The sequence below is a fragment of the Seriola dumerili genome, unplaced genomic scaffold (genome assembly GCF_002260705.1).
Source record: "Seriola dumerili isolate Sdu_G_001 unplaced genomic scaffold, Sdu_1.0 BDQW01000105.1, whole genome shotgun sequence".
Lineage (NCBI taxonomy): Eukaryota > Metazoa > Chordata > Actinopteri > Carangiformes > Carangidae > Seriola > Seriola dumerili.
Genome location: NW_019174360.1, coordinates 433,336 through 457,863, shown reverse-complemented (window position 1 = coordinate 457,863; position 24,528 = coordinate 433,336). Strand labels below are relative to the sequence as shown.

The following is a 24,528-nucleotide window of genomic DNA, read 5'->3' as shown; positions in this document are numbered from 1 at the left end:
CGTGGTGAATATCTGAAAGCAGAACACGTCAGGTTTTAATTAAGACGAGAGCGGCGGTGATTACACAATGCACAGGTGAAATAAGAGTCTCCCCTCCGATTCCCGAGCAGAAGCGTGAACTACAATTGAATGGAGGGCCCTCGCTTCAGGTCGCTTCTCTGGGTCGTTTTCAAGGCATGAGTGGGACGGTGGCCACGGGCCCTGATACAGTGATGCTGCGACACACCCCTTTCCTTCAGGAATGTAGGGGCGGGAGCTATTAAAAGTAAATGTAACAGAACTGTAAAGTTACAGAAGAATGGATGTTTGCAGCCTGTGTGAGGGATAGATATCAACATGAAACATCACGTGGGTTAATACTGGGCAACAAGAGGAATCTTCCCCTGGAGTCTAGATGCTGGTGGTGAGGAACGTCTTCATGAGGGAAACCTCTGTTTAGATGGTTTGATTGGAGATGGTCTGGCGTCCATGGTTGAGGCGGAGAAGGGGTGGAGGTGGCTCTCAGATTCTTCACGGCGCTAAAACAACAGCTTAATGACAGCAGAGAGAGAGAGAGAGAGAGAGAGAACAATTGGGGGAAGACATGCACGATGAGACAGTCTTCCTGACTGAACTTTCACTAAGCTTTTTCTGCCTCACTATACTATGACATTTCCACTTTTCTCGCCTTACTATGCTGTGAATTATTCCGCCGTTTGTGCGCGTTAGTTTGAACATGTTGCGGAAACTTTACAAACATTGCTGCCTCAGCTTCGTGCAACATTTCAGCGTCATGGCTCCTGTGTAGTATCCTTGCCACTTGGACATTTCTCGTGTAAAGCTGGTGTATTCTTATGAAATGTAGCTAACACTGATTGCCTGTCTTCTTACAGAATCTGGAGGTGACCAGTTCCACAGGCTGGATTGGACGGGTACGTCCTGTACACTTTTTTTAAGGGGGAAAAACAGCAGTTCTTTACTAACAGGCCCAAACCAAAAATGAATGTTTCCAAAGCTTCTAAAGTTTATTTTGACTGAATTCCACATAGAGTATCCTGCTGCCACAAATACTGTCTACAGCACCAAATGGTAGAGAGTCCGCTGCTGAAAATATTCTCCAATAAATGTAGTTTCCACCTGTTTGAGTAGCATGTCTGTTTTAAAAAACCACTGAGCCTTTTCCTTTAAAATCAACTTAACTGCACTCAAGAATATTCTGGTCCTTCCCAGTTCTCTCCACCAGAACCAGTTTTTGCTGCAGACAAGAACAGTTATTACCTATTGATGAGTGACCCCAAAGGCTACAAGCACATCCATCATGTAGAAGGGGTAGGTAGCATGATTACTTTGGTATTACATTGGCGAGTTCAGCAGCCATATCCTACCTAGTTTACTACAACACGTCGCCACCCACCCACCCACACTGAGCTCTGCCTCTTTCAAGCAGGGAAAAGCTGCACAACTCACCACTGGAGACTGGGAGGTCATTAACATTCTGAAAGTCACTGCAGATAGTGTGTAAGTTGGGATTATCTGTAATAAACACTGTATATACACCTGCAGAAATAATCACATGCATAATGCATTGGTGTATGACTTGTTATTTCCAATGATTACGATGAAGAATCAGAGAAAATGTCCCGTTCTTCCACAGATACTATACAAGTAACGAGGATGGCAAAAGGCCAGGAGGAAGGAACGTTTACAAGTAAGAGCTGTACTGTACTTTTGCTTATTTGTTGGCATTATTTCTGATTGAAAATGATTTCCTGACACTACTCACTGTGTATCAGGTGGACCAAACAAGGAACCACTTGTCTGACTTGTTCATTACATGGAGAAAAATGTCATTATAACTCAGCTTACTTCAGCCACAACGCCTCCTTCTACCGTATGAGCTGCAGTGGTGAGTTCACTTCATCCTCTGGCTCTTGCACCCCACCACTCTCTGGATAAAATAATACTAACGTCATTTGTATTCAAAGGTCCGGGCATTCCTTACCACTCTCTCATGGATAACAGGAATAATAAAGGTAGGTTACAGATGTGGAATTAAATCTGAAATAAAAACAAAGAGCCAGAAAACATTTATCTCTAATGACACGTCTGTGTTTTTGTATTTGTAGAGAAGGAAGCTTTGGAGGACAATAAGGCTTTTAGCGACCTCATATCCGACATCAGAATGCCCACCATGCGTCGTGGCACCATCAAAGTTGGTGGTTACAGTAAGTGAATTCAATACGACTAACCGACAATTAACATTTAATCTCCTCCTAGGAAAAGTTCACGCTCTCATCCTGCACTTCCAGTATGATAATATCTATGTACTGTTGAATACATGGTGTAAACTTCCGTCTGCTTCCTTTACACTGACAGATCTCTGGTACCAGATGTTTCTGCCTCCAGGCTTTGATGAGTCTAAGAAGTACCCTCTGCTGATTGATGTGTAAGAATTTATCCAAAAAAATAAAAGAATTATAAAAGTGAAAGGGTTATGAGCTGATACTGAGTTTGCCCAACCTTTCAGGTACGCAGGTCCCTGCAGCCAGAAAGCCGACTACGTCTACAGGGTGAGCTGGGCCACTTACCTGGCCAGCACTGAGAAAATCATCGTAGCCAGCTTTGATGGAAGAGGAAGCGGTTTCCAGGGCGACAAGTTAATGCATGAAATCTACAAACGTCTGGGAACCTATGAGGTGGAAGATCAGATAACAGCAGCCAAGTAAGGAATAAAACAGCTTCACCCTTTTCCCAGGAAAGCTCGTTAAAACTGGATCTTACATGATCTTACATCGCTGAGTGATGACGACCATCACCAGTCCTTCGCTGATCGAGTTTAGATCCTCGTTATCTCCTGCCCTCGTCTGAATAATTCTCTGTTTTGTTTTGATTTTTAGAGAATTCATCAAAATGGGCTTCATTGACAAAGACAGAGTTGCTATTTGGGGCTGGGTGAGTAGTTTCATAGTTCAGAGGGCAATAAACGGCTCTAAAAGTAAGTTAATGTTTCACCTTGCTGTCAGTGTGCTTGAACTTTACTTAAGACAAAGAGATGAGCTACAGTAACGAGCCGTTTATCTTCCACAGTCTTATGGTGGATATGTAACGTCAATGGCCTTGGGATCTGGAAGTGGAGTTTTCAAATGTGGGATGGCAGTGGCTCCAGTTTCCAAATGGATATATTATGGTAAATAAATATACAAGTTGTTCATGTCGACAACATTTCCAGACCTAGTCCGCTCACTTTAACTAGTCGATTCCCCGTCTGTCTGTTTCAGACTCCATCTACACTGAGCGTTACATGATGGAGCCTTCAGAGAACCCTGACTTCTACGCTGTAAGTTTGACACTCAGTGATAACTCTCCCCTCTCGTATCTGACGGTCATTGTTGGTTATTATACCGGACTTTGCCTGTGGTCACTAATAAACACACATCTGATTGTGTGCAGAACTCAACAGTAACTGCCAGGGCCAAGAATTTCCATTCAGTGCAGTATCTTCTGGTCCATGGAACAGCTGATGGTGAGTTTATGTATTTATGTTTATCTGATGTTTTTTCTACATATATATATTTAATACACTTATACCATGAAATGACATACCCAAAATGTTGTTGTGTCCTCTCTTTTCTGTTTTCTTAGACAACGTGCATTTCCAGCAGGCGGCTGAGATCTCAGAAGCTCTGGTGGACGAGCAGGTGGACTTTGAGGCTATGGTGAGTAATCTGTAAAAAAACAAGAACACAATATGTTTTCATTACGTTTCAAAAGTCATTGTGTGACTTGAAAATAAAAAAGAAATCCAGTCCATTTTTAATGATATGGACGCCATTCTTCCCTCAGTGGTACACGGACAAGGATCATGGGCTCGGGGGCTCGGCCTATCAGCACGTCTACACCCACATGACTCACTTCCTGCAGAGGTGCTTTGCCTGATAATCCACTGGATCACCAACATCCTATTTAAATGTCTCATGTGAATAAAAATATTTTTGGGATAAAGACGTGAATTAATTGTGAATGCAGGTTTGATCATTAATGTTCCAGATGTCGAGGAAACAGTCTTATTTAAAAGTTCTCATTTTCAGCATAAACTTTATACAAAGCGGTCCAAGTCATAACGTCATTCTGCGTCTGTGAAATTTTGTCTTGCATATATTCTGTCAGAAAAAAACTACGGAAGCCCTGAAAGGCAAACAACACAAAACAAACTCAGAATTTGGGGGTTGTTGTTTTCACAGATTAAAAAAAATGAAAACAACTGAACAGTTATCATGGAGAGAATTGCTTTTCACTTGCTTTTCAGGGCGTCCGTAAAAAGCTTGTCTGGATATTAAAACTGAAATAACTGACCTGAAGAATAAAATATTGCACAAGTTGAAAAGTGAAATTGTTCTGTCAAAGTGAAATTGTGCTCCATTAAAAGAGTTTTATATTGTATTAAAGGGTGTAAGCACAGTTTTACTAAATAAAAGGCACTGTTCACTCTTTGTAATGATTGTTTTTCTAAAGTAATAAAGAATTAAGTAATAAAAACTCTTGTTTGAAATGTCACATGCTTTGCCTGACTTTATACAGCTGCGTGTCATCAGCGTAGAAAGGATATGAGACGTGGTATTTCCCTATAAACAGGCTGCAGTGGCCGTAATAAAGATAGGGCCTAAATTGACTCTTGAGCCTTTGTGAGGTCACCATGCCCTTGACCTTTGACCACCAAAGACAAAATCATTCATGCTCCCTGATCTTTGGCGAGCCCTTGACTTTTCGTCTGTTGCCATCATCCGGTCAAGATTTTACTTTCCCTAATACTTTAGTTCATGATTTTCCCATCTGCTGTATTTTGTGTTCAGTGGCAGTTAGCAAGTGTTAGCATGTTAGCATACAGAGTACAGCATCACACAGCTGCTAGCATTGATTTAATAAGGTCACGCTTTAGCCTTTAGCCTTTAGCCTGTTTGTTGTGGATGGAAAAACCTGGGCCCAACTCTGTCAAATACGTCTTTGAGAAGGTGAGTTTAGGTTCATGTGTGAAAATACATCACACCAATAAAGGGAAATGGATTTCAAAACAATGAAGTGCAGTGGGAGGGGCTAACTCAGCGAGATCATTGGATGGGGATGAGATTTTATTTAATAAATTTAGTTGATAAATGTTTTGTCAATTAAGATAGGGTCCAGCATTGACACTATACTGATGATCTCAGTCTTTTTCAGCACTGTATGTGAGAGTCATATAGCAGCATCAGTACATGCACATTTATTTTTATAGAGCGTCAATCTGTATTGGACGATGGCCCTTGTAAAACAGAGATAACTGCCACTGATGCACAAAACGGTCAATATTTCCCATCTTTTAAATTTGATCGGAAAGAATCCACAAATACTGACTCATGTCCCAGATGTGGCAACACACATATCACTTCCCATCATGATGACACAGTAGCACATTAAAGCATCTCCCCTACTTTCTGTTTAACAGGATGAAAAGCGCTTGTTTGATCTTGACACCTAAGTACCAGCTGGCATCACGCATGAACGGCGTCTTTCCTTTCATTTGAACAAATGCTCTGGTCGTTCGTTCGGCCAATGTGCCGGGGGCCGTGTCTAATGGGTTGAGAGTAACAGGTGGATTTGGCAGAGTGGTAAAAACTGGTCCACCTGTGCAGACCCGTCCTCCTCCACCTCGTACAGTATATAAAACCCCATAGTGGGAGAGACGGGTCAGATACAGACACCAGCAACAAGCAGAGGAACTACCTGCACAGAGGAAAGGAAGAAGAAACGGTGAGCTGTCGTTTATTCAAGCTGAACCCACTTATCTTCAGCTTTCTGATCCAAAATGCTTCTTATTTCTTTTTCTTTTAGAGCTATATACGTATATGTGTGTGTGTGTCGTTCTGTGGCGCAGGTTCTAACCATGAAAAGCATCCACTCCCTGGCTGGCATCCTCCTGGTCCTCGGCTTTGTCCAGAGCAGCTGGCAGGTTCCTCTGCACGAGGTTGATGACAGCTCCAGGTACGAATCACATCTTAACTTCGCCTGGTTCACAGGTTCTGCTGCTTTTAGCCACTCTGTATGAAAAAAGAATTATATTTAGAATGACAAGATCGCAATTAACTCGAGGCACATTGATCCAAAATAACAAAATACAAAAGACTAAACCAGTGCATGATGTATTTTACATCCTCTCATTCATTTCTTCCTGAGGTGTGATGATGCTGTAAACGTGGATCATCAAATTCATAAAATACAGAACATTTTTGGAAGAAACTGTAGCAAAGAAACAAATGATAAAGCAAATGTATTTGGAAGATAGAGATGCAGCATTATATCGCCCCAAATAAACATACTACACATGATTTGTCTCTTTGGTGGCTGCAGATTTTATTCTATTTGCAGTAGAAATAGTGAATAAAATGAAATATTTTCTCTGAGTATTGCGAATAATTCAGGCAAATGGAAAGAACTACATACAGTATATCTCTCCTGTGTTTCCTCTTGTATTAAGATAAAATATTACTGGGCTTCACACCATTATTTTTTCATGTTTTCCAACAATAACACCTGCGACTGTTAAACCACAATGAACTGAAATGATCAAGTAAAACGTCATAAATGTGAATGTGTGTCAGAAAGAAATACATGGCAGCTGTTTGTAGTATAAATAAGATTTTTGAACTCACGGCGATTATCATGATCAAACCTTGACCTCCCTGCTGTGCTGCAGTTTCGACGACACACTATCCGAGGAGCCGAGGGAGCTGTCGAGCATGAAGAGACACTCGGAGGGAACTTTCTCCAACGACTACAGCAAATACCTGGAGGACAGGAAGGCGAAGGACTTTGTCCGGTGGCTGATGAACAACAAAAGGAGTGGGTCAGTGTGGAATCAATCTCAATTGTACCAGATGTGAGATTGTGAACAGCTTTGACTTATTTCATTTAAACAATACGACAAGTTCATTTCAAGCTCAGGATGCTAGAATAAACTCAACAGCAGATGTGAAGAAGATGTGCTTTTTACTCAAGTACAAAGCCTACAGAAGTACAGAAGCATTATCAGATAAAAACAGATAAATTAAAAGTACTAATTCTGCTGTAAAGTGTCCCGTGTGACTGATCTATCATTATATATATATATATATATATATACATATGACATTATTGTTTATTGTCAGTGCATAAGCAGCTTCACTGTGGTAGCTCGTGGAGGTGGAGCTAGTTTTGACTTCTTTATATACAGTTAAGTAGCTGAGTCCAGGAGTCAGGATAAATGAACGAAAAGAAAAAGTTCTGTCACTTAAGTTTTTACTTTTCTCTAATTTAAATGTAAATGTTGGATAGTTTGAGCTTCTCTTTACTCATCGACATCTGACGGGGAAGAAGTATCAAGTGCAGAGTAAACGTCTTTACTCTCCAACCACTACTAAACAGGGATACCTCGTTACTTCAAACTCAAAACATAAAAGCTTTTCTGCATTTCAAAATAAGATAAAATATGACCTGTGATGTGACCTGTGTGTCACCGTGTGTTTCCAGCGCTGCAGAAAAGCGACACGCCGATGGGACCTTCACCAGTGACGTGAGCTCCTACCTCAAGGACCAGGCAATCAAAGACTTTGTTGCCAAGCTCAAGTCTGGACAAGTCAGAAGAGAGTAGGCCATCCCTTCTTCCTCCTCCTCCTCTTCCTCCTCCTCCTCCTCCTACAGTACCAAACCCTAATGGCCTTCCTGCCTGTGTCTGATTCCACCGTGACGAGAGAGACAGAGAGATGTTGAGTCAGAGGGGAAAGAGCTAATCAACAAGCTAATCAAATCACCCCCCCCCCTTTCTTTGCTTTTGTTTCTTGATGTTTTCTTGTGTCTGTGCTTCAAAAATAAATCACCTGAACTTCTCGCACTGCGTTGATTGATGTCTTTCACCGTGAGATGATGATTTTGACACCGAACGTGCAGAGAAACAATCATCACAGCGACACAATCACCACAGACAGCGCCGGGGTTTCCACACTGTGGGGGCTTGCTGACCCTTCTGATGGGCAAGAGTTTATATTGTGTGCCTGTGTACGTACTCAGATCTGAGCAGGACAGGTGGGGGGAAGCGCTCAGCAGGAGGCATGTAGATGGAAGCTTCACCAGTGATGTGAACAAGGTGCTTGACTCCATGGCCGCGAAGGAATATTTACTCTGGGTCATGACCTCCAAGCCTTCAGGGGAGAGGTAAAGCCGAGTCACGTGACCTGAGGTGTGTTTTTACCCATCGGGCTCGGTGTGATTGTGGTTTTCTTTCTTTTGCAGTAAGAAAAGACAAGCGGACCAGTGAGCCTGTCCTCAAGGAAGCCCCTCAAAGCCATACACAGGAGGAACAGGAAGCCATACTGCTTTGCATGTTGTAATATCAACACTATTTAAATTCTTTTTTTTTTTTTTTACTTCATTGCTGTATGTGACGCAAAGTGTTTATAGTGCACAGGAGAGAAGAAACCAAATCCAGGGCGTATTTTTTCTACAAATTTAAATTATTTTCTATATTTTTAAGATGAAAACAAGAACACAAACAGTGAAATCTCAGGAAGGCAAGTAGAAAAAACACATGTAGTGCAGTTGGTTTTCATTGTAAATTATTAATCCGCTCTGCAAAAATAAAGATTTTCATTGCGTGTTTGTGGCATCAGTCTCATTTGCAAACTCAGAGCCTCCTCTCTTCTGATTGGCTCACTGACCTGTTGTTACTAGAGCTGCAGAGAGAAGCCTGAGAGAGGAGATGCAAAACTACACTGAGATGGTTTTTGGTTCTTTAAAACCACAAATATATCTTCTTATGGATCAAACACTTCAAAATAAAACACAGCCAAAGTGTAAAATATACTTGGTTACTTTTCTACCCCTCCATTTTACAACCAATTTTACTGAGGGAAAACTGTGAATGCAGGATGTTAACGAGTATTTTTACCTCAAGTAAAGGATCTGTGTGTGTGGGAGAGTCCAGTCCAGAAAGGTAGAAAGTCGCTCCTCACTGTAAACGACAGAAAACACAGGTAAATCCCACACCAAAAACAAGTCAGGGTCATGATGCAATTATTCATTCAAAATGTAAACACATCTTCTCTTAGCGGTCGTCTCAGATGTTCTAGTTTCCCACATCTCGTGCCATCAGGAATCAGGCTTCATTGTTCAAAACAGTCATTTCATACATGGATGGCGGCCTCTCTGGAACAGCATCACGGGTTAGAGAACCAGGCGGCTCCTGCCCGAGGATACAGGCCGCTCTCTGCTCTCCATCTCCCATGAGGTCAAAGGTGGACACCGGGAGGACGGGAACTCTGGGGCAATGCAGGATAGTACAATAATGGAGCTGTAGTGGGCTCTGGCCTCTGACCTCTGACCTCTGAGGGGATCAATAAAACATCACATCATCCCAGCAGAGTTTGTTCAATATCTTTATTTATGCTCTCACTCACTCTCTCGCTCATTCTCATGAAACAAATCACAATTGAACAACAGATCTGAACTGATAGTTTCCTATACAGGTGACTTAAATTATTAAACAGAAAGTGTACAGCTATCACTACCAAATTTAAGGCAGAATTCCACACAGAAGTGGTCAAATCATGTGATATTGATATAATTTTGACCCATTATTAGTTTCTCTAATCAACTAAGAACCATCAAATAGACAATGGGAAAAGAACATCTACAACAAAATCCTGCCTTCAACACTGACTTCATGTTAGTAATATATTAGTAACATTTTACATGAATAAAATATACTATGTATTATACATTGTTAAGACTCTTTACCATTTATTACATGTTGCCCTTCCCAGAAAAAAGGTATTATTGCATCTCTAGAAGTAATCATGTTCCTGCAGCGGGATGGTCAAGTCCATTCTGCAGGTGTGTGTGTGTGTGTGTGTGTGTGTGTTTTTTTTTTAAATATTTTTATCTTAAAAACAATTAGCTTCAGATGCTAACACACCGAGGGTCAGTTGGAGAGGAGATCACATGTCCATGGATGACACTTACTGAGGGGATGACAGAGTATCTAGTGGAAATAAACAATGGGGCTTTCTGTACAGTCACTCGAAAGTTCAGCATTTGCAAATTTGATGAGTTTTTTTTTTGTTGTTTTTGTTTTGTTTTTTTAAAGCCAAGGCTAAGTAGCTAGAGATACTGAAAGTTCCCAAACTATGCTGCCATGCTAGCTTGCAATGTCATGTTCCAATAAGCTGCTCCCCAAATAATACTGTCCTTAAAGAAAGAGTTTGACATTTTCAGAAATACACTTATTTGCTTTATTTAAGAGTTATACGTCTCTTGTGTCTGTGTGCAGGGAATATGGAGCTACGCCAAGAAGCCAACAAATCATGTGTGTTTTTACACTTGAAGGGGCTTTTTGTGAATTTTCCCAACGTGGTTTCTTGGCAAGAGCTTCGGCGATTGCTGCTTTGAGAAGACGAGAGGTTATAATACGCCCTCTACAACACGGCAGATCGGAGGCTGCAGTGAGTGGCTATCGGATCGGGCTAGCTGGTTAGCGTGCTAACTTCAGTATTAGAAAAGAAGTGGTAGGGACAAGAGTTAACATCTGTGTTGCTTCCTTGGTGATTAAAGGAATTAAGTTTGATGCTTGATGAACGTTTCTCAGAGATTGCTAAGAAAACTGCTGCTAATGCTAGCTATGTAGCAATAGCTAAACTTACAAATAGGTCCTTTAAAAAGTTGTTGTGCGAATAAAAGAAATATATAAAGTGTTAATTAGTGAGCTTTTAGCAAATTTTCTTTCCTTTGGACCGAGCCAGACTTGCTGTTTCACCATTGTCAGTCTTTGTGCTAAGCTAAGCTAAAATAAGCTAAGCTAACTCTTGAAAAAGAAAAATGCGCATACTTCCCAAAATGTAAAACTTCCCTTTAACCGGCTGGAGAAAATGGGGGGAGAGACATTCAAATGTAAAATACAAATGGAGAAGACTCTGGAGTGATATGAGCTGTCACTGTCACAAAAACATTTAGATATACAGAATATATAAAATGTATATTTAATACTTTCAAAAAAAGGTACTAGATTCGGTATAGAGCCAACTCTTTTAGATACCACTGAAATAGATTAGTATTGGCAAATATCTACTCTTTAGTTTTTCTAATGTGAGGTGCATCGAGTCAATAGTGACATTAAATACTGCACACAAAATCCACACGTTTGCAGTTTGCTGTGGCAGGTTCTTAAAAGGACAACTCGCAGTTGTTGTTGGAAAAATATAAAAACATACAAAATACAAATAAAGTTGATTTAAAAATTGTTTAAAATTTTTTATGTAATTGGCCCATCGACACAGCAGTTACTGTAAGTGTCATATAATTCTGGCTTCCCTCTGTTGCTGGTATCACCAAACATTGATATACATAGAAAAAGAACACAAATGTGTCTCGGTTTCCTCGCGTTAATACTGTTTCTAACAAATTTTTCTTTGTTTTACACAACTTGCACACAGACTTACATGACAAAAAACACAGTGTAGCACAGTACAAAGGTGGTTGAGTGTGGCACGGTATAGATTTTTTTTGTTTTTTGATCTACTGATTGACAGCACAGTGGCACCGCCAGTATGTGTCATCACAAACTTGTCTCCCTGTCCAAGCTCTTCTCATGCCTCCGCCGCTTGTGTCGCTTTTCGCCACCACTGGTGCAACTACACGGATGAAAGAAAAAAACAAAAAAAAACAAAAGAGAAAACAAAAACATTAAAAAGAGAAAGAAAGGAAATGTATTACTTTAGTTTTCACTTGCCAGCTGGCTGACTGTCCATAAATCCAGATCAAACAGCATGCAGACACAGTTTATCTCATACGGCTTAACAGCAATCTGCGCTGACACTTCAATGTCTTGTGACATTGAAATAACAATCGAGCTCCTTGTGAGTGACATTTAGTGCTACCAATTTTACAACATGCTGTAACTGACTTCATAAAAAGTAACATGCACACCCAAGGCCATGCTGTGTTCATTTATTACCGATTTCTCTCACTATTTATTGAGTAATCTCAATCACAACTCGTAGCACAGACCGACACCACGTTCATCATGCAGCAGTCAGCTGTAAACACACAGGACGAGACGCTCCATGCTGGCAGGGACTGGGAACCACTTACCTTTGGCTATATCAGCTTCTGAAAGGTTAGGAAGGGGAGCTTAGGGGTGGGATGAAATGAGAGAAGCAGGCAGGAGACACTATGTTAGTCTACTCCGTGGGAAATCTGCGAGGGCGGCGCTGCTCTTAGATAAACCCTTTCATCTAAACACACTAGCTCCTCAGCTTCCTGGAAAAATAAAACATAAATATTCCATAGCTTTTCAATAATAAACACCTGCCACTGTTTGCTACAACACCCACAGACACCATCTTCCCCCTGAAATAGTTTTTTGACTTAGTAAAAATACACTCAGGCTCAAGAGTCAGCATGTATCTGCAGAATGTGCTGATGTTTTACTGGTTATGTGAATGATGTAGATAAGGAGGCTAACCTTTTAGCGCTTGGTTCCTTCTTCATGCTCTCAGCTGGGCTGACGCTCTTCCATACATTCCCGAAAGATCCTTTGGACATCTCGTCAGTGATGTTCACTGTGGCCGGGTCACTCCTTCAAAAGCACATCACAGAGAGACGTAAGTTATATTGATATAACTCTGTACCTGCTATAAGAACAACAACAGATCATTTTACTGGAGCTCTCTGCATTTCACTACTCCTGGATTATTCTGTCAGAAATATTCCAAGTTACATTTTAGATTTAAATTCTAGATAGAACAACAAGCAGATTATTTATTATGTCTAAACATTTTCAAATTACATTTCTCTGTGGAGAACCATGGCGTCACATTCCTGTAGAGACCACAGTTATTCTTTAAATGAAGCTTTTATTCTCCCATGATGCATCACAAAGAAGAGAATCTACTAAATGGCTACAAAAAAATCCTCATTACAACATGAAATATTATGATCAATAGTTGATCAATATAAAAGGTAAAAAAGTCCATAATATCATGACAAAATGGGCTCTCCACTGTTAGCAAACTATGCTAGCTCATACATCTCATATACCACTGATTGTTTTGGGCATTGTAGTGTCTGTAGCGCCACCTTCAGGTTTACCACTGAGCTGCTGATTAACATATTGATTTTAATGTTTTCTGATTAGTATTGCCAGGGTGCAAACAAGACAGCTGATGGGAGAGAGTGTTGCAGCTGACGCCCGCCCCATATGTCTAACCCTCCGTGTGTTTTAATATTTATGCCGAATAGGATGAGATTGGTTCCAGCTGCTGAGACGTTGCCCATCCCCATTTCCTGCTTCCTGTGTAATGAGCCGAGGATCAAGACTGGAGCGGTGCCCGGTCCGGTTCTCCAATCCAGAGGATGCAAATGTGGACTGAGAAGTTACAAAAGCTCGGGCAGGTCGGGGCGGCTGGGTTAATGTCACAAGCATCAGGAACTGATTCATATGCTACTTATAACATTTACATTGAATTAACTCTATAACATCTATGTATTGATGTGTTCAATGTCTGAGTTGAATCTTATTTTCTGTGCATGTGGACGCTTTCTACATTCACAGCCACAACCTGTTCTAGAAGTGGGAAAGTGGATCCTCACAGAATATATAATATACAACTAACTCCACGTTAGTGATAGATCCTGTTCTGTATCTTTGGTTTTTCCTATGTCCTCTGCAGATTGCCGGAGATCAGTACGTTCAATATTCAGTCTAGGAGATTCAATGGAGAGAAGAGTGTTGTAGTATTTGGACGAAATGAAATGCATCATCCCGGAGCCACGACCTGCCACATCCTCTGCTCGTCATTGCAGTGTTGTGGCTGAAATCTGGGTCAAACACACAAAGGAACATCTCTAGAACATTGGTGGGTGTGTGTGTGTGTGTGTGCGTATGTGTGTATATGTGTCATGATTGTGTTCTGTTATTATATTTTATATTGCACATATATTCAGTTCAATGCTGATGTTGGTTCTATGAAACGTTAGTGTTTTGTGAGTATTTGGTATATTGCACCTTGTATATTTAAATCAGAATAAAGTTACGAGCTGAACTGAACTAATGTAAAGTAATTCTATGATGTGTCTTTTATTCTTTTTTAGCATTTTCTCTTTAATTACAGAAAGATAGTCGAGATGCAGACAGGAAATGCCGGGAGGGGGGTGCGGTTACATGGTTCACATCTTAACCTCTTGGCTCATAGTGAAGCTTTTAATTTCTCTTGAGCACTTGAGTGTTTCCATTCCCTCCTCCCATATTTCATAAAATACATTACATGCGACCAAAATGCAACCTGACTGTTCACAACCTTAAAGAGTGCCGTAAATCCTTTGTAAATATGCCCATTAATGTCTCGAAGTGACACTAGGTCAGAAGCATGGTCAACCGAAATGCAGAACGGGATCAAAGATTAAAAAGTCTTACTTGTAGTGTCCCTCCAGTGGCACTTGAACAATGCCTTCCTCCTCTGCAATAATACTGTGTTCCTCCTGGAGAAAAAGATAAAAAAGAAAATCTAAAACTCTGCATGACGAGCGGCTGCACTGGTGGAATGAAAAGGTTTTTGGGTGCTCTATTACTGCACCTCTTCTGCAGCATCCTCCAACTTCTTCTTCTTCCACTCCGGCATCAAGTCATCCAGCCAGCTCAGTTCCCTCTTGGTGAAGATGAAGTCCAGCAGCTTACGAATGAACACCAGGGCCAAGACCTGGAGCGGCACAAACAGATATCAACAGTCACATGCATTATGCACACAAATACACAGTGCATGCATACGCAGACAAAGACACTCGGGTTACCATCATGGGGAAGACGATGGCAGCCTTGGAGGTCTTGATGATCCACAACAGGGCCAAGCAGCTGAGCTGGACGATGGTGAAGAGGTGGACCTTCCTCAGAGGGACGTGGCGAAGGTAGATGAAGTCTGGCTGGTGTTTGGCCGGCATGCCGAACAGCCTGAGTCGGTCGAAGAACTGCAATGAGACAAACAGACGTACATTAAGAATTCAACCACAATCTTTTCTGGATTAGTTCTTCTGATAAAACGCCAGCAGAGGGAACCTGGACTCACCTGAATACCTCTGAGTGAGGACGCCCCCATGTACAGAAAGACTCCGTACAGCACAGGCATGGGGATAAACTGGAGACAGACAGAGCAACATTTCATTATAGGAGGGATATAGAGAAGTCTCACTTAGCGTTTAGGTACATATGTTTGTTTTTCATAATCTAACAATGTTTTATTCCATATTCTTTAATGGAATAATAATGAAACAATGTCTGAATTGTCTGTTAACTTAAATGTATTATGTTTATAATTTTTCTTTTCATAATTTTTTTTGTTTCCTTTTTTAAAACTAGTAAAAATGTTTTTTTTTCATGCTCACTTTTTTTTGCACTGTCAGCCTCTTGTGGCTGAAATGAGTATTACAAAAACAAACACCAAAAAAAATGGAAAGAAAAATGATCCTGGGCTTCCATACAAGAGTTTATGGAAATATCCAGGACGTCGTTCTTACATAAAATATCTGATGGTAAAACAAATTCTACATAAAATTAACAGGCTTTACAATATTTCTTTTCAGTTTCTATAAATATCTTTAATACAGAAACCACAAACTATGACCTCATTAATGTAATAATAATGAATGTGGGTGTTGATGCTTTTGCCCTGACCTTCAGCACAGAGGTCATGAAGACCGAGCAGCCCATCAGGGTGAAGATCATGAGGCCGGTGAACCGCTGCTCTCGGATGCCCAAGAACTTGGGCTGCTCTCCGGGGGCGGAGCACTCCGACTCCAGCTTCAGGCTGTTGACGTGGGAGATGGAGAGCACGGTGGCTGCCACGAACCACGGCAGGCCCATCACCGAGCACACTCCCAGCATCACCCCCACCACAAACAGGTCCAGGTGGTAGCCACAGCCTTTCTGCGGGACGCAGACGACGGACAGCGGGATTTAGATATAATAGAGCTCTTATTAAATGTCTTGTTCTGTGTTTGTTTGAAATACCTTCAATTTGTGCTCCTTCCTGTTGATGATGACAGCTGTGATCTGCTGGTCCATAAAAATGAGGATGGTGCAGAGGAGAGCTGGGATGAAGGTGATGATGGTGGTCCACCAGGGGTTGGGCCCCACAGGGTTTATAACCCAGCCACGATCATCCCTGGTTGGCTGAGGGACAAAAGACAAATGCAAAATTTTATGAGAGATTTTTGCTCATTATCAGAATTTTGGATTGAAGATCCAATTGCAGTTTGTTGAGATCTAAGGGCGACTGTACGTTTCACTATAATCCTGCAACATTAAATAGCCACTGATGAGTATTATCATTACATCATCATATCGAGGTATCATCATTCTTATAACCAGGAATAATATGTCTTTCTCTTAGTTTATAAATCTGTATCTTTAATTCAATTTAAATTTTTTAAATCTTCATAAATTGAATATTATATATATTTTCTTCTGGACTTACTTTGAAATTGCTGGGGACCTGTAATTTAGGGGAGGGGATCCCCAGGGCGTAATCTACTAACACCATAGTGAGGATGGTGATGAAGACGGCGAAGTCACTGATGATGGAGCGCACCTGGAGGGAAGAAAGAGACACCATCAGGTCCATGTTACGGCCAAATATGCTCCTATAACCTGACTACAGTGTACAGTGTCATCACCACAAGGTGGCGCCGGCATGCTATACATTAGCGTGTCAGCATCACGCCACACATTACACTCACTGAGTGTCATCTCAATGATAAATCATAGAAATTCCACACATAGAACGGCCACACAGGTTGTAGGAGGTTTTGCTGTGTCTCTCAACAACCAATAGATGGCAGCATGATCTAAAATGAAAGGCAAAGATGTGGCATCTCGACCAGTTTCAGTGTGATTTCAGACCCATGGTAAAATGAGAAGTAAATGGAGGGCTGCATAATTAATGAGGCAGATTCAATTTTGCGGCTGTCATGCTCCCGAAAGTGTGTGCGCTTCAAGAAGAACGACCGGTATAAAAGGTTTTAAAACAGACGGTAACAAGCTGGTGTATGTGCATTATTTGGGGATGGTTAAAGTGTGACACGTACCTTGGTGGGGAAGTAGCGGCTTGTCTTGAACTCCTTGAGGAAGGCGGACATGAAGACGGTGGAGAAGAAGAGGACCACGCACCAGAAGAGGACGTCGGGGATGTAGGGGCCGTGGGGGCCGCAGGCGGTGCCTTCAAACTCCCCGTGCAACATCTCGCACTCCTACTGGCACCAGAGGACACAGTGATGATGATGGTAATGATAATTAGGATGATGAGGAGAAGGCGGCCAGGGATAATGATGCCAGTGAAAATGATTAGAGTGACAGTGGAGATGAGGGCGATGATGGATATCGGTGTCAGTGACGAATTAGTGAAGAGCGTTCAGCTACTTTATTTTTATATACTACATAGATATTTAAAGCATCAATTTGAATACAATGCCAGTGGCTTCGTGTTGCTGTGCCTCCCTGCACGAGCATGTGTGGGAGTGATGCAACAGGCCACCGCTGGCATGACTGATTTGAGCCCGACAGTGAGAGAATCCACTCTTCACACTGCATCTCCATGCTCATTCTGCACGGATAAATCCTGTGAAATCCTGCCCACATGTTCTTAATCCCCGCCTAGACTTATGACGCTTCTTGATAAAGCGAAGCGCGGGGGACACGAGACTCAGCGCCGCGGCGCCAGGCTGGAACTTTCTTGGGCATTTTGTTTGTGCCGTTTCATTTCGGGTTAAGCGGCTGTGATTTAAAGCGTCATCTGTGTCCTCATCGACTCGGCATCAGGCCGGTGTTTACAGATCAAGATCTTCTCTGGCTTCTTTAACCATCACTAGAAGTCTACTTGAGCCCGTTCTGTCATCTAGTGTATCTCTATCTCACGTGCTCCTTACCTTGACCTCCAGCATGGTCCAGTTGACCTGCGAGGCCGTGATGTTCCTCTCCTCCCAGAAGCGCAGGGTCTCGTTGCTGGGGTACCTGGGCTCCACACAAGCGCACCTACAGAGGATAGAAGAATATCACACTTCAGAGACTTCAGTAAGAAAATCAAGCTAAAATGTAAAAAAGATATATTTGCTGGATTTCTGAGGATTCTGTGATTTTACAGTTTGTTTGTTTTTTTAACTGCTTACACACAAAAACTTTATATATCACACAGTTTCTGAAACCTGTCACTCAAAGCACAGGTTTCATATGAGAGGGACTACACTGAAAGTCCAACATGGCATCCATAATTCAACCTTTCAGAAACGACAACAGGTAAGAACATCATGTATATCTTAATGGCTGCTTCACTTTAGAACATGTGTGAAAGCAGTTGTAAAAAAACTGAACTGGTGGTGAGACAAAACAAGTGGGTTCAACATGTCTGTTTGGGCATTTCTTGACATTTTATAAGCCAAACAAGGTGTTTAATAATTGACACAATAATGGACAGACTCGGCGACACAGTAATGACCATAATCAGTATTTGCAGCCCTGTTAATACCCACATATTCCTTTTCACACCACTTCAGAACAGGTTGAGCCATCAACATGAAGTGACTCATTCTGCTGGCATTTTACACAACTGAATGTCATCATCTCCTGCTGTTCACGACACTAGAATAGAAAACCACAGAAGGAGCTGTTGGCTTGACACAGCCACTGGTCCGCCCCTATGTGACGGGGTAAAGCATGACGCTCCTGACACACACACACACACAAACACACACACACTCAACGTGGGATTATTCATCATAAAGTAAAAACGCATTACTACAGAGCCGGACTGTGCATCTACTACACCGCTGCACCATCTGTCGTCCCATGATGCAGCAAACCACTTGAGCACGGGTGTGTAAATGTGCTAAGTTTAATTCAGTGTGCGTGCAACAGCAAGGACTACATCAGTACGTTAACTTTTTATATTCAACCTTCTTATTGTCATCGTTCCAATTACAGTAATGTAAGAGAAAGTTTCATTTTTCATTCTATTTCTTTTTAGTCTACTTTCTCTGAGGCTGCAAAGTGATTATTTTCATTATGATCTCTTGATAATTTTGATTTGTCAATACATTTTTTTGTCCACTAAATGATAGAAAACAGTTAAAAATGTCCATTAAAATTTATCAAAACCCAAGTTTACACATTCAAATGTCTTGTTGTAGCCCAGCAACAGCCCAAAGACTCAGAAAAACAGCAAATATTCCCATTAGTGAAGCTGGAACCAGAGATCGATTATCATCCTTGATGTGATTCTTTTGTCTCGTTGCCACATCTGCTTTAAAATTTGCCCAGTTAGCTGTTAGCAGTTCCAGTTTACTATGTACCCCATGGATGCACAGGCATTCATCACTGTGATTACTTTGATGATGAAGAAAACTTAATTTGTGGAGAAAATAGTGAAAAAAAACACAAATGCATCAGTGCAACAAGCATTAAAAAAAGAGCACTAGTGTTTTTCAGAAAAGCACTTACGAGTATTGCGTGAGTTTCTGAAGGTTGTTGTTTTTGTTGATGGGGTAATGCACTCCCAGGTGGATTAGCTTCTCCAGGGCCTCGTAGATGAAGATGATGCATATCAGCGACGCAAAAGCTTCCTCGGTGAAGCGTGTGATGTAACAGACAAGTGAGCTGGCATCAGTGGCCACCAGCAGCAGACAGAAGAAGGCCGTCCACAGGCCAATACAGGCCCTCAGGGAGAGGTAGGAGAGGCCATAGTCCCTGAGAGACAGCACACACACACACACACACACACACACAGGAGGAGTGAAGGGGTAAGCATTAGGTAAGGCATCCCTACTCAGGCAGAAAGGACACACATCCACCTTTCAAAACGGAAATGTTCTACTATCACAAAAGCCCAAAGAATAACCCACTTGCAGAACTTGAAGAGGATCTTCTCGAAGACAAGAACCGGCCCCGTGCTGCCCAGGATGGTGAGAGGCTGACCAGCGAAAAGAGAGTAGGCGATTCCCGTCATGGAAGCCCCAAACAGGGACTCGATAGCACTCTGGAAACACAGGGAGCAAAGATCTGAGTCACAGACGCATCTCACAGTTGATATTATCATATTTTCTCAGCATTAATTGCACATACTGTGAATTTCCGTTGATGTTTAGCAGGTTTAGCATCTTAGTTTAGCGTGTTAGCACGTTAACACTAGTTTATATAATGACATTTCAGCCTGGATCAACCAACAGGCCGACGTTTCCCTTCCTGTAGCTGCGCTGCTAGCACGGCTGAAAACACACCACAGGCTTGCTGTGCTATAGGCTGTGTGAGAATAAGTGGGGCGACATCAGAGGTTCAAAGGAGCTTGTGCCTTCCCTTCTTTCAGCAACTTGTTTTCAAGGTGCCTTTCAGCAAGACGTGTTAACTCTCTGACTTAAAAGAGCTTGTGTTCTGAGTCACGTCTTCCCTGGATGTATGCAGCGTAAAAAGATCTGACCTTGTTTACGAAACCGTTTCAAACTTCCACTCTCGTCCTTGCCGGTGCAACAAAATGACAAAACACGGTTGTGATCACAGCGTCTGCTGTGTAAAGACGTTTCTTACCACACGTCCCTCTGTGGCCTCCCCCAGGAGCCCGCCGAAGGTGATGACAGGTGACATGCAGGCGCAGTAGAGGAAGAGGAAAGAGGCCAGACACTGCAGACTGACGGCATCCGTGTAGTCGGAAAGGTAGTGAGGAGCCTTTCGCTTGATGTCAAAGACAAAGCCGCCAAACACCCTGTGGAGAAACAGGTTTTATGAGACACAGTCTATGATGATGATTTGAAACCACACACGCTAACACATCATATAAAGACTGGAAAGGGGGGGGGGGGGCAGCTAGCCTCACAGAAGGGTCAGGAAAGAATAGTTTGACATTTTAGTGAAACTGTCTTGAGAAAGCTTTGGTGTTCACAGGTTCACTTGTAACCTTGATGATGCAATTAGACAGTGGTCACAGGTGTAGGCTAGTCACTGTATTTAAGGAGTGGAAACAGGGAGAAACATCTGCCAACCTGCAGCTGTAGGGCTCCATACGTAACACATTATATATATATATTTCTAATCCATACAAAACAACCAAATGGCCTGTGGTCTCTGTAAACATTAAACAAAACACACATATCGTTGTCACCTTTGGATAGAGTCAGGCTAGCTGTTTCCCCCAGGCTTGAGTCTTTAAATATGAAGCTATAGCCAGGCTAAGCTAAGCTAAGCGCCTCCTAATTATCATACAGACCCGAGACTAGTGCTTATAATAAACTGTATCACGGCGTGTCACTGCATTGATTCACCTGCAGTACGCCGGTGCTTCTCTTCACTGCAGAACAAATGTTTGAACAGAGCGTCGGACCGCTGAGAGTACGAGCTATATCCGGTGTATTTACAGTGTTACACATGTGACCCACAAGACAAAATATTGGAGAGGGGTAAAACATTCCCTCGCCGAGCACACACTTCTGTGTTGTTTATATCTAGGTGTGTGTGTGTGTGTGTGTGTGTGTGTGTATGTGTGTGTGTGCGTTTGTACGACTCTCTCCTGCTGCAGCAAGCCCAGACCAGGGTGAACTAGCTGGAGGTGGTTGCTATGGTAACAGTGGGCGGGACGTTACGCTTAGTCTGAGCGGTAGCAATGCCATGTCCCGGGAGGAGGAGGAGGAGGGGGTGGGGGTGGTGGTGGGAGGGTGTGGGTGGGGGTTGATGGCTGGGACTGGGCCAATCTTAGCTGGGATGAGAGCCTGTACCGCAGCATGCTGCAGCTCAGCAGCAGCACTTCACTCACTGCTCTGCGCCGCACTGTCACTGACTGTAATGAGCTGGGCTCCGAGAATCCACCTGGAAGTGATGAGGCCATTTCAGGCTGATGACAACATTTTTTTCATCTTTATAATCCCTTCTGTAAGAAATCAATATTTGCCTTGTGAAATCATCCCGTCTCTTCGCACCTGGAAATTACTGTGAAATAAAATTCTTGATGTCAAGACTTTTTCATGCGGCTTCATCAGGGTTATAAAGAGGAATAACGACAGGCACCAGCTATTCATCCTTTCCCAAGTTCTTCGTAAAGACCAGCTACTTTCAAATTGTGATTTACTAAAACTTGAGAGGATGAACAAGAGAGGAAAGTTCCAAATTACTGTTTGGTGGAACTGCTGAAAACCCACGCACCTTTCTTGTGACCTGAAGAATCTTAATAGCTTAATTAGCTTAACATATGTTTTTTTATGTAGAATCTGAACCTGAAACGTAACTGAAAATGTCAGATAAATGCAGTGGAGTGTAGAGTCGAGGGAGAGAGCAGCATAAATCAGATATAATCAAACGGATGTATGTAATAAAAGGAGCGTGAGGAATAGTGTGAATTATTTGTGAGTGAGCACGCTCACTTGGCAAAGTGTTGTTAAATAATCTAACATTGATGCAATATTGAAGAACGTGACGTTATGTGTGGCACAGAGTGCTCGGATAAGTCTAAACTCAAACAAAAGGTCTTTGTGGAGTTGAAGTGTGAGGAATGATAATGGACCAATAGGGTAGTCTGATTCTAAAGCTAAATTTATAGTTTGGGGACAGGAAGGCAGCTCACAGGCGACAGGAGGACGGGGACAAAGAAGAGCTTGAAGAGCTCAAGTCTGCACTTCACAAATCACGCTGTGTCTCTCTAAAACTTACTTCCCAGTTCGCTGGAGCTCAGGGCCGCCGTGTCCTCCGTGCTCCTCTGACTCACCGAGATCTGTCACTCCGTTGGGAACAGGAGGAATCTTCCGCTTTTCCTGTGTGGTTAGGATCACCGTTAGTCAGCTGTTTGTTACAGCTCGTCATCATAAGGACAACAACAAGAGAGCAAGTCTAAAGGTCTGTGTCCATGTGTAGTGTGATTATAGATCAGGTCTAGCTTCTATATTAATACTGTGAAAGTATCAAAGCCTCAGTCTACAGAGAAATGCACACAGCCTGTATTCAGGAACTGAGCCTTAAAACCAGCCGTCAGAACTTCCTGAACTTTGTGATGTCACAACAAAGCAGTCACCAAGCCCCGCCCACCTGGACCCAGCATCCAAACCTTGCAGGATTTGGTTTCTCTGAGTGTTTTACCTGAAATCTGCTATATTTTTATTGGATCACTCAGAAAACAGGGAGGCTCAGAGCCTCCTCTCTTCTGATTGGCTCACTGACCTGTTGTTACTAGAGCTCCAGAGAGAAGCCTGAGAGAGGAGATGCAAAACTACACTGAGATGGTTTTTGGTTCTTAAAACTACAAATATATCTTCTCATGGATCAACACTTCAAATAAAACACAGAAGAAGATGGAGCTTTAAATCTCCACTGGAAACACCGGATGTTAATTCCAACATACATTTAAGGTTAAATGACACATAATTGATTTCTTATGCATGAATTTAGCATGTTCATCAGCATAACGATGTAATTGCACAGTGGTGCATCATTAATTCACAACAGGAGCAAAAGGACAAAGAGGAAAAGACAAATAAGGCCTGAAGCAAACTGTATCTGAAGCTGCTTTCTGTCAGATAACAAAAATTTCTCCCCCCAAACAAGATGGCAGATCACTTTCCAGAGTACACCAAAATAACTAATGGAGGAAAAATAACTAATGTTTTGTAGAGGATTGAGAGCAGAACCCCGGGGAGCGGCATCAAAGCACAGACTACAACACAGTTGAGATTAGAGGAGAACGCAGATGTTTAAATATTTCTAAGCAGAGGGGACTCACAGGCGCATTATGAAAGAACAGTGATATATAAACTCTGCACAGCCACAGAATGGGGAGTTATGTGGTTTAGCTTTTTAAGTGGCAGCAATGGACGCCGTCATCCTTTTTTACAAAGTGATACAAGAAGTGTTTTTCTCATTTAAATGTGAAAAGAAACTCACCTGAGAGGGCACATTTTTGGGAGGCTCTATTCTGATGGAGGGGTCCCACTCTCCGGGGGGTAACACCGTCACCTGGTCCAGAAACTCGTCAATGCCCGCCACCAGGTCGTTCCTGTCTTTGGCTTTGTAAGCGACATCATGGAAAATCTGCAGAGGAGACGGTGATTTAAATAATTATTGCTTTAATAGTCGCTGAATCACTGAGTGCATTTTCATGGATTTACAGATGGAAACTCGTATACCAGCGTGACACGGGGTTTATCCAGCAAAGGATTATTCCTGCCTCCATACATAATGGAAAAAAAAAAAACATTCTGAACATTATCATACAAAGTGAATCTACAGATGAATATGGTGCTTTCATATGTCAGTCTATTTGTTTCTCATAAATAAGATAATAGTTTATTTATATGGAATACAGAATATAATTTTTGCTCGTAGCAGCTGAAAAGTAAATCACAGTGACGGGTCAATTCACTTCCATATATGATGATGAAGTAGGTAGGCATCTACACGCCTCTATTTTCAAACATCCCAGAGGGGAAATGCCAGTGAAAATAGGCAACATCTGGCTCTGATGATGGTCAGTAATATTA

The 24,528-nt window shown here is 42.1% G+C and overlaps 3 protein-coding genes across 5 annotated transcripts in view; 2 read left to right on the top strand and 1 right to left on the bottom strand.

The window, feature by feature from the left end:
* LOC111222776 (dipeptidyl peptidase 4-like) overlaps positions 1 to 4,462 on the top strand; it is a 17,914-nt gene extending 13,452 nt beyond the window's left edge. Inside the window, exons 13-27 of one of the 2 annotated variants that reach the window (XM_022746620.1) lie at positions 873 to 911; positions 1,210 to 1,308; positions 1,427 to 1,497; positions 1,634 to 1,687; positions 1,773 to 1,885; positions 1,965 to 2,012; positions 2,106 to 2,204; positions 2,356 to 2,425; positions 2,507 to 2,701; positions 2,877 to 2,931; positions 3,067 to 3,166; positions 3,258 to 3,316; positions 3,430 to 3,502; positions 3,622 to 3,695; positions 3,823 to 4,462. In XM_022746620.1, the coding sequence (XP_022602341.1) occupies positions 873 to 911; positions 1,210 to 1,308; positions 1,427 to 1,497; positions 1,634 to 1,687; positions 1,773 to 1,885; positions 1,965 to 2,012; positions 2,106 to 2,204; positions 2,356 to 2,425; positions 2,507 to 2,701; positions 2,877 to 2,931; positions 3,067 to 3,166; positions 3,258 to 3,316; positions 3,430 to 3,502; positions 3,622 to 3,695; positions 3,823 to 3,915 (1,242 nt within the window). In that variant the 3' untranslated portion in view covers positions 3,916 to 4,462. Of the gene's footprint in view, positions 1 to 872; positions 912 to 1,209; positions 1,309 to 1,423; positions 1,498 to 1,633; positions 1,688 to 1,772; positions 1,886 to 1,964; positions 2,013 to 2,105; positions 2,205 to 2,355; positions 2,426 to 2,506; positions 2,702 to 2,876; positions 2,932 to 3,066; positions 3,167 to 3,257; positions 3,317 to 3,429; positions 3,503 to 3,621; positions 3,696 to 3,822 lie in introns of both variants that reach the window. The other variant, XM_022746619.1, reaches the window with a different exon arrangement.
* A 1,261-nt stretch (positions 4,463 to 5,723) lies between these two features.
* Positions 5,724 to 8,302, top strand: LOC111222719 (glucagon-1-like). Its single transcript, XM_022746539.1, has 6 exons — positions 5,724 to 5,763; positions 5,888 to 5,994; positions 6,707 to 6,856; positions 7,519 to 7,635; positions 8,056 to 8,199; positions 8,278 to 8,302. The coding sequence occupies exons 2-6, from the start codon at positions 5,897 to 5,899 to the stop codon at positions 8,300 to 8,302; spliced, it is 534 nt and encodes a 177-aa protein (XP_022602260.1). The 5' UTR covers positions 5,724 to 5,763; positions 5,888 to 5,896.
* Positions 8,303 to 11,276: 2,974 nt separating this feature from the next.
* LOC111222718 (sodium-driven chloride bicarbonate exchanger-like) overlaps positions 11,277 to 24,528 on the bottom strand; it is a 39,818-nt gene continuing 26,566 nt past the window's right edge. For both annotated transcript variants that reach the window (XM_022746537.1, XM_022746538.1), the window contains exons 11-27: positions 23,933 to 24,079; positions 22,709 to 22,809; positions 20,600 to 20,774; positions 19,921 to 20,054; positions 19,520 to 19,765; positions 17,953 to 18,058; positions 17,116 to 17,277; positions 16,506 to 16,619; positions 16,040 to 16,201; positions 15,704 to 15,955; positions 15,099 to 15,167; positions 14,827 to 15,000; positions 14,613 to 14,735; positions 14,453 to 14,517; positions 12,503 to 12,616; positions 12,130 to 12,168; positions 11,277 to 11,669 (exon numbers count right to left, since the gene is read on the bottom strand). In XM_022746537.1, coding sequence (XP_022602258.1) covers positions 12,156 to 12,168; positions 12,503 to 12,616; positions 14,453 to 14,517; positions 14,613 to 14,735; positions 14,827 to 15,000; positions 15,099 to 15,167; positions 15,704 to 15,955; positions 16,040 to 16,201; positions 16,506 to 16,619; positions 17,116 to 17,277; positions 17,953 to 18,058; positions 19,520 to 19,765; positions 19,921 to 20,054; positions 20,600 to 20,774; positions 22,709 to 22,809; positions 23,933 to 24,079 — 2,157 coding nt within the window. In that variant the 3' untranslated portion in view covers positions 11,277 to 11,669; positions 12,130 to 12,155. The remainder of the gene's footprint in view (positions 11,670 to 12,129; positions 12,169 to 12,502; positions 12,617 to 14,452; positions 14,518 to 14,612; positions 14,736 to 14,826; positions 15,001 to 15,098; positions 15,168 to 15,703; positions 15,956 to 16,039; positions 16,202 to 16,505; positions 16,620 to 17,115; positions 17,278 to 17,952; positions 18,059 to 19,519; positions 19,766 to 19,920; positions 20,055 to 20,599; positions 20,775 to 22,708; positions 22,810 to 23,932; positions 24,080 to 24,528) is intronic.

Excerpts from the sequence above, each read along its gene's own strand:
- LOC111222719 (XM_022746539.1), top strand. The coding sequence starts at position 5,897 with ATGAAAAGCATCCACTCCCTGGCTGGCATCCTCCTGGTCCTCGGCTTT. Across the intron at positions 7,636-8,055 it reads TCTGGACAAGTCAGAAGAGA|ATCTGAGCAGGACAGGTGGG; the intron begins GTAGGCCATCCC and ends GTACGTACTCAG. Across the intron at positions 8,200-8,277 it reads TCCAAGCCTTCAGGGGAGAG|TAAGAAAAGACAAGCGGACC; the intron begins GTAAAGCCGAGT and ends TTTCTTTTGCAG.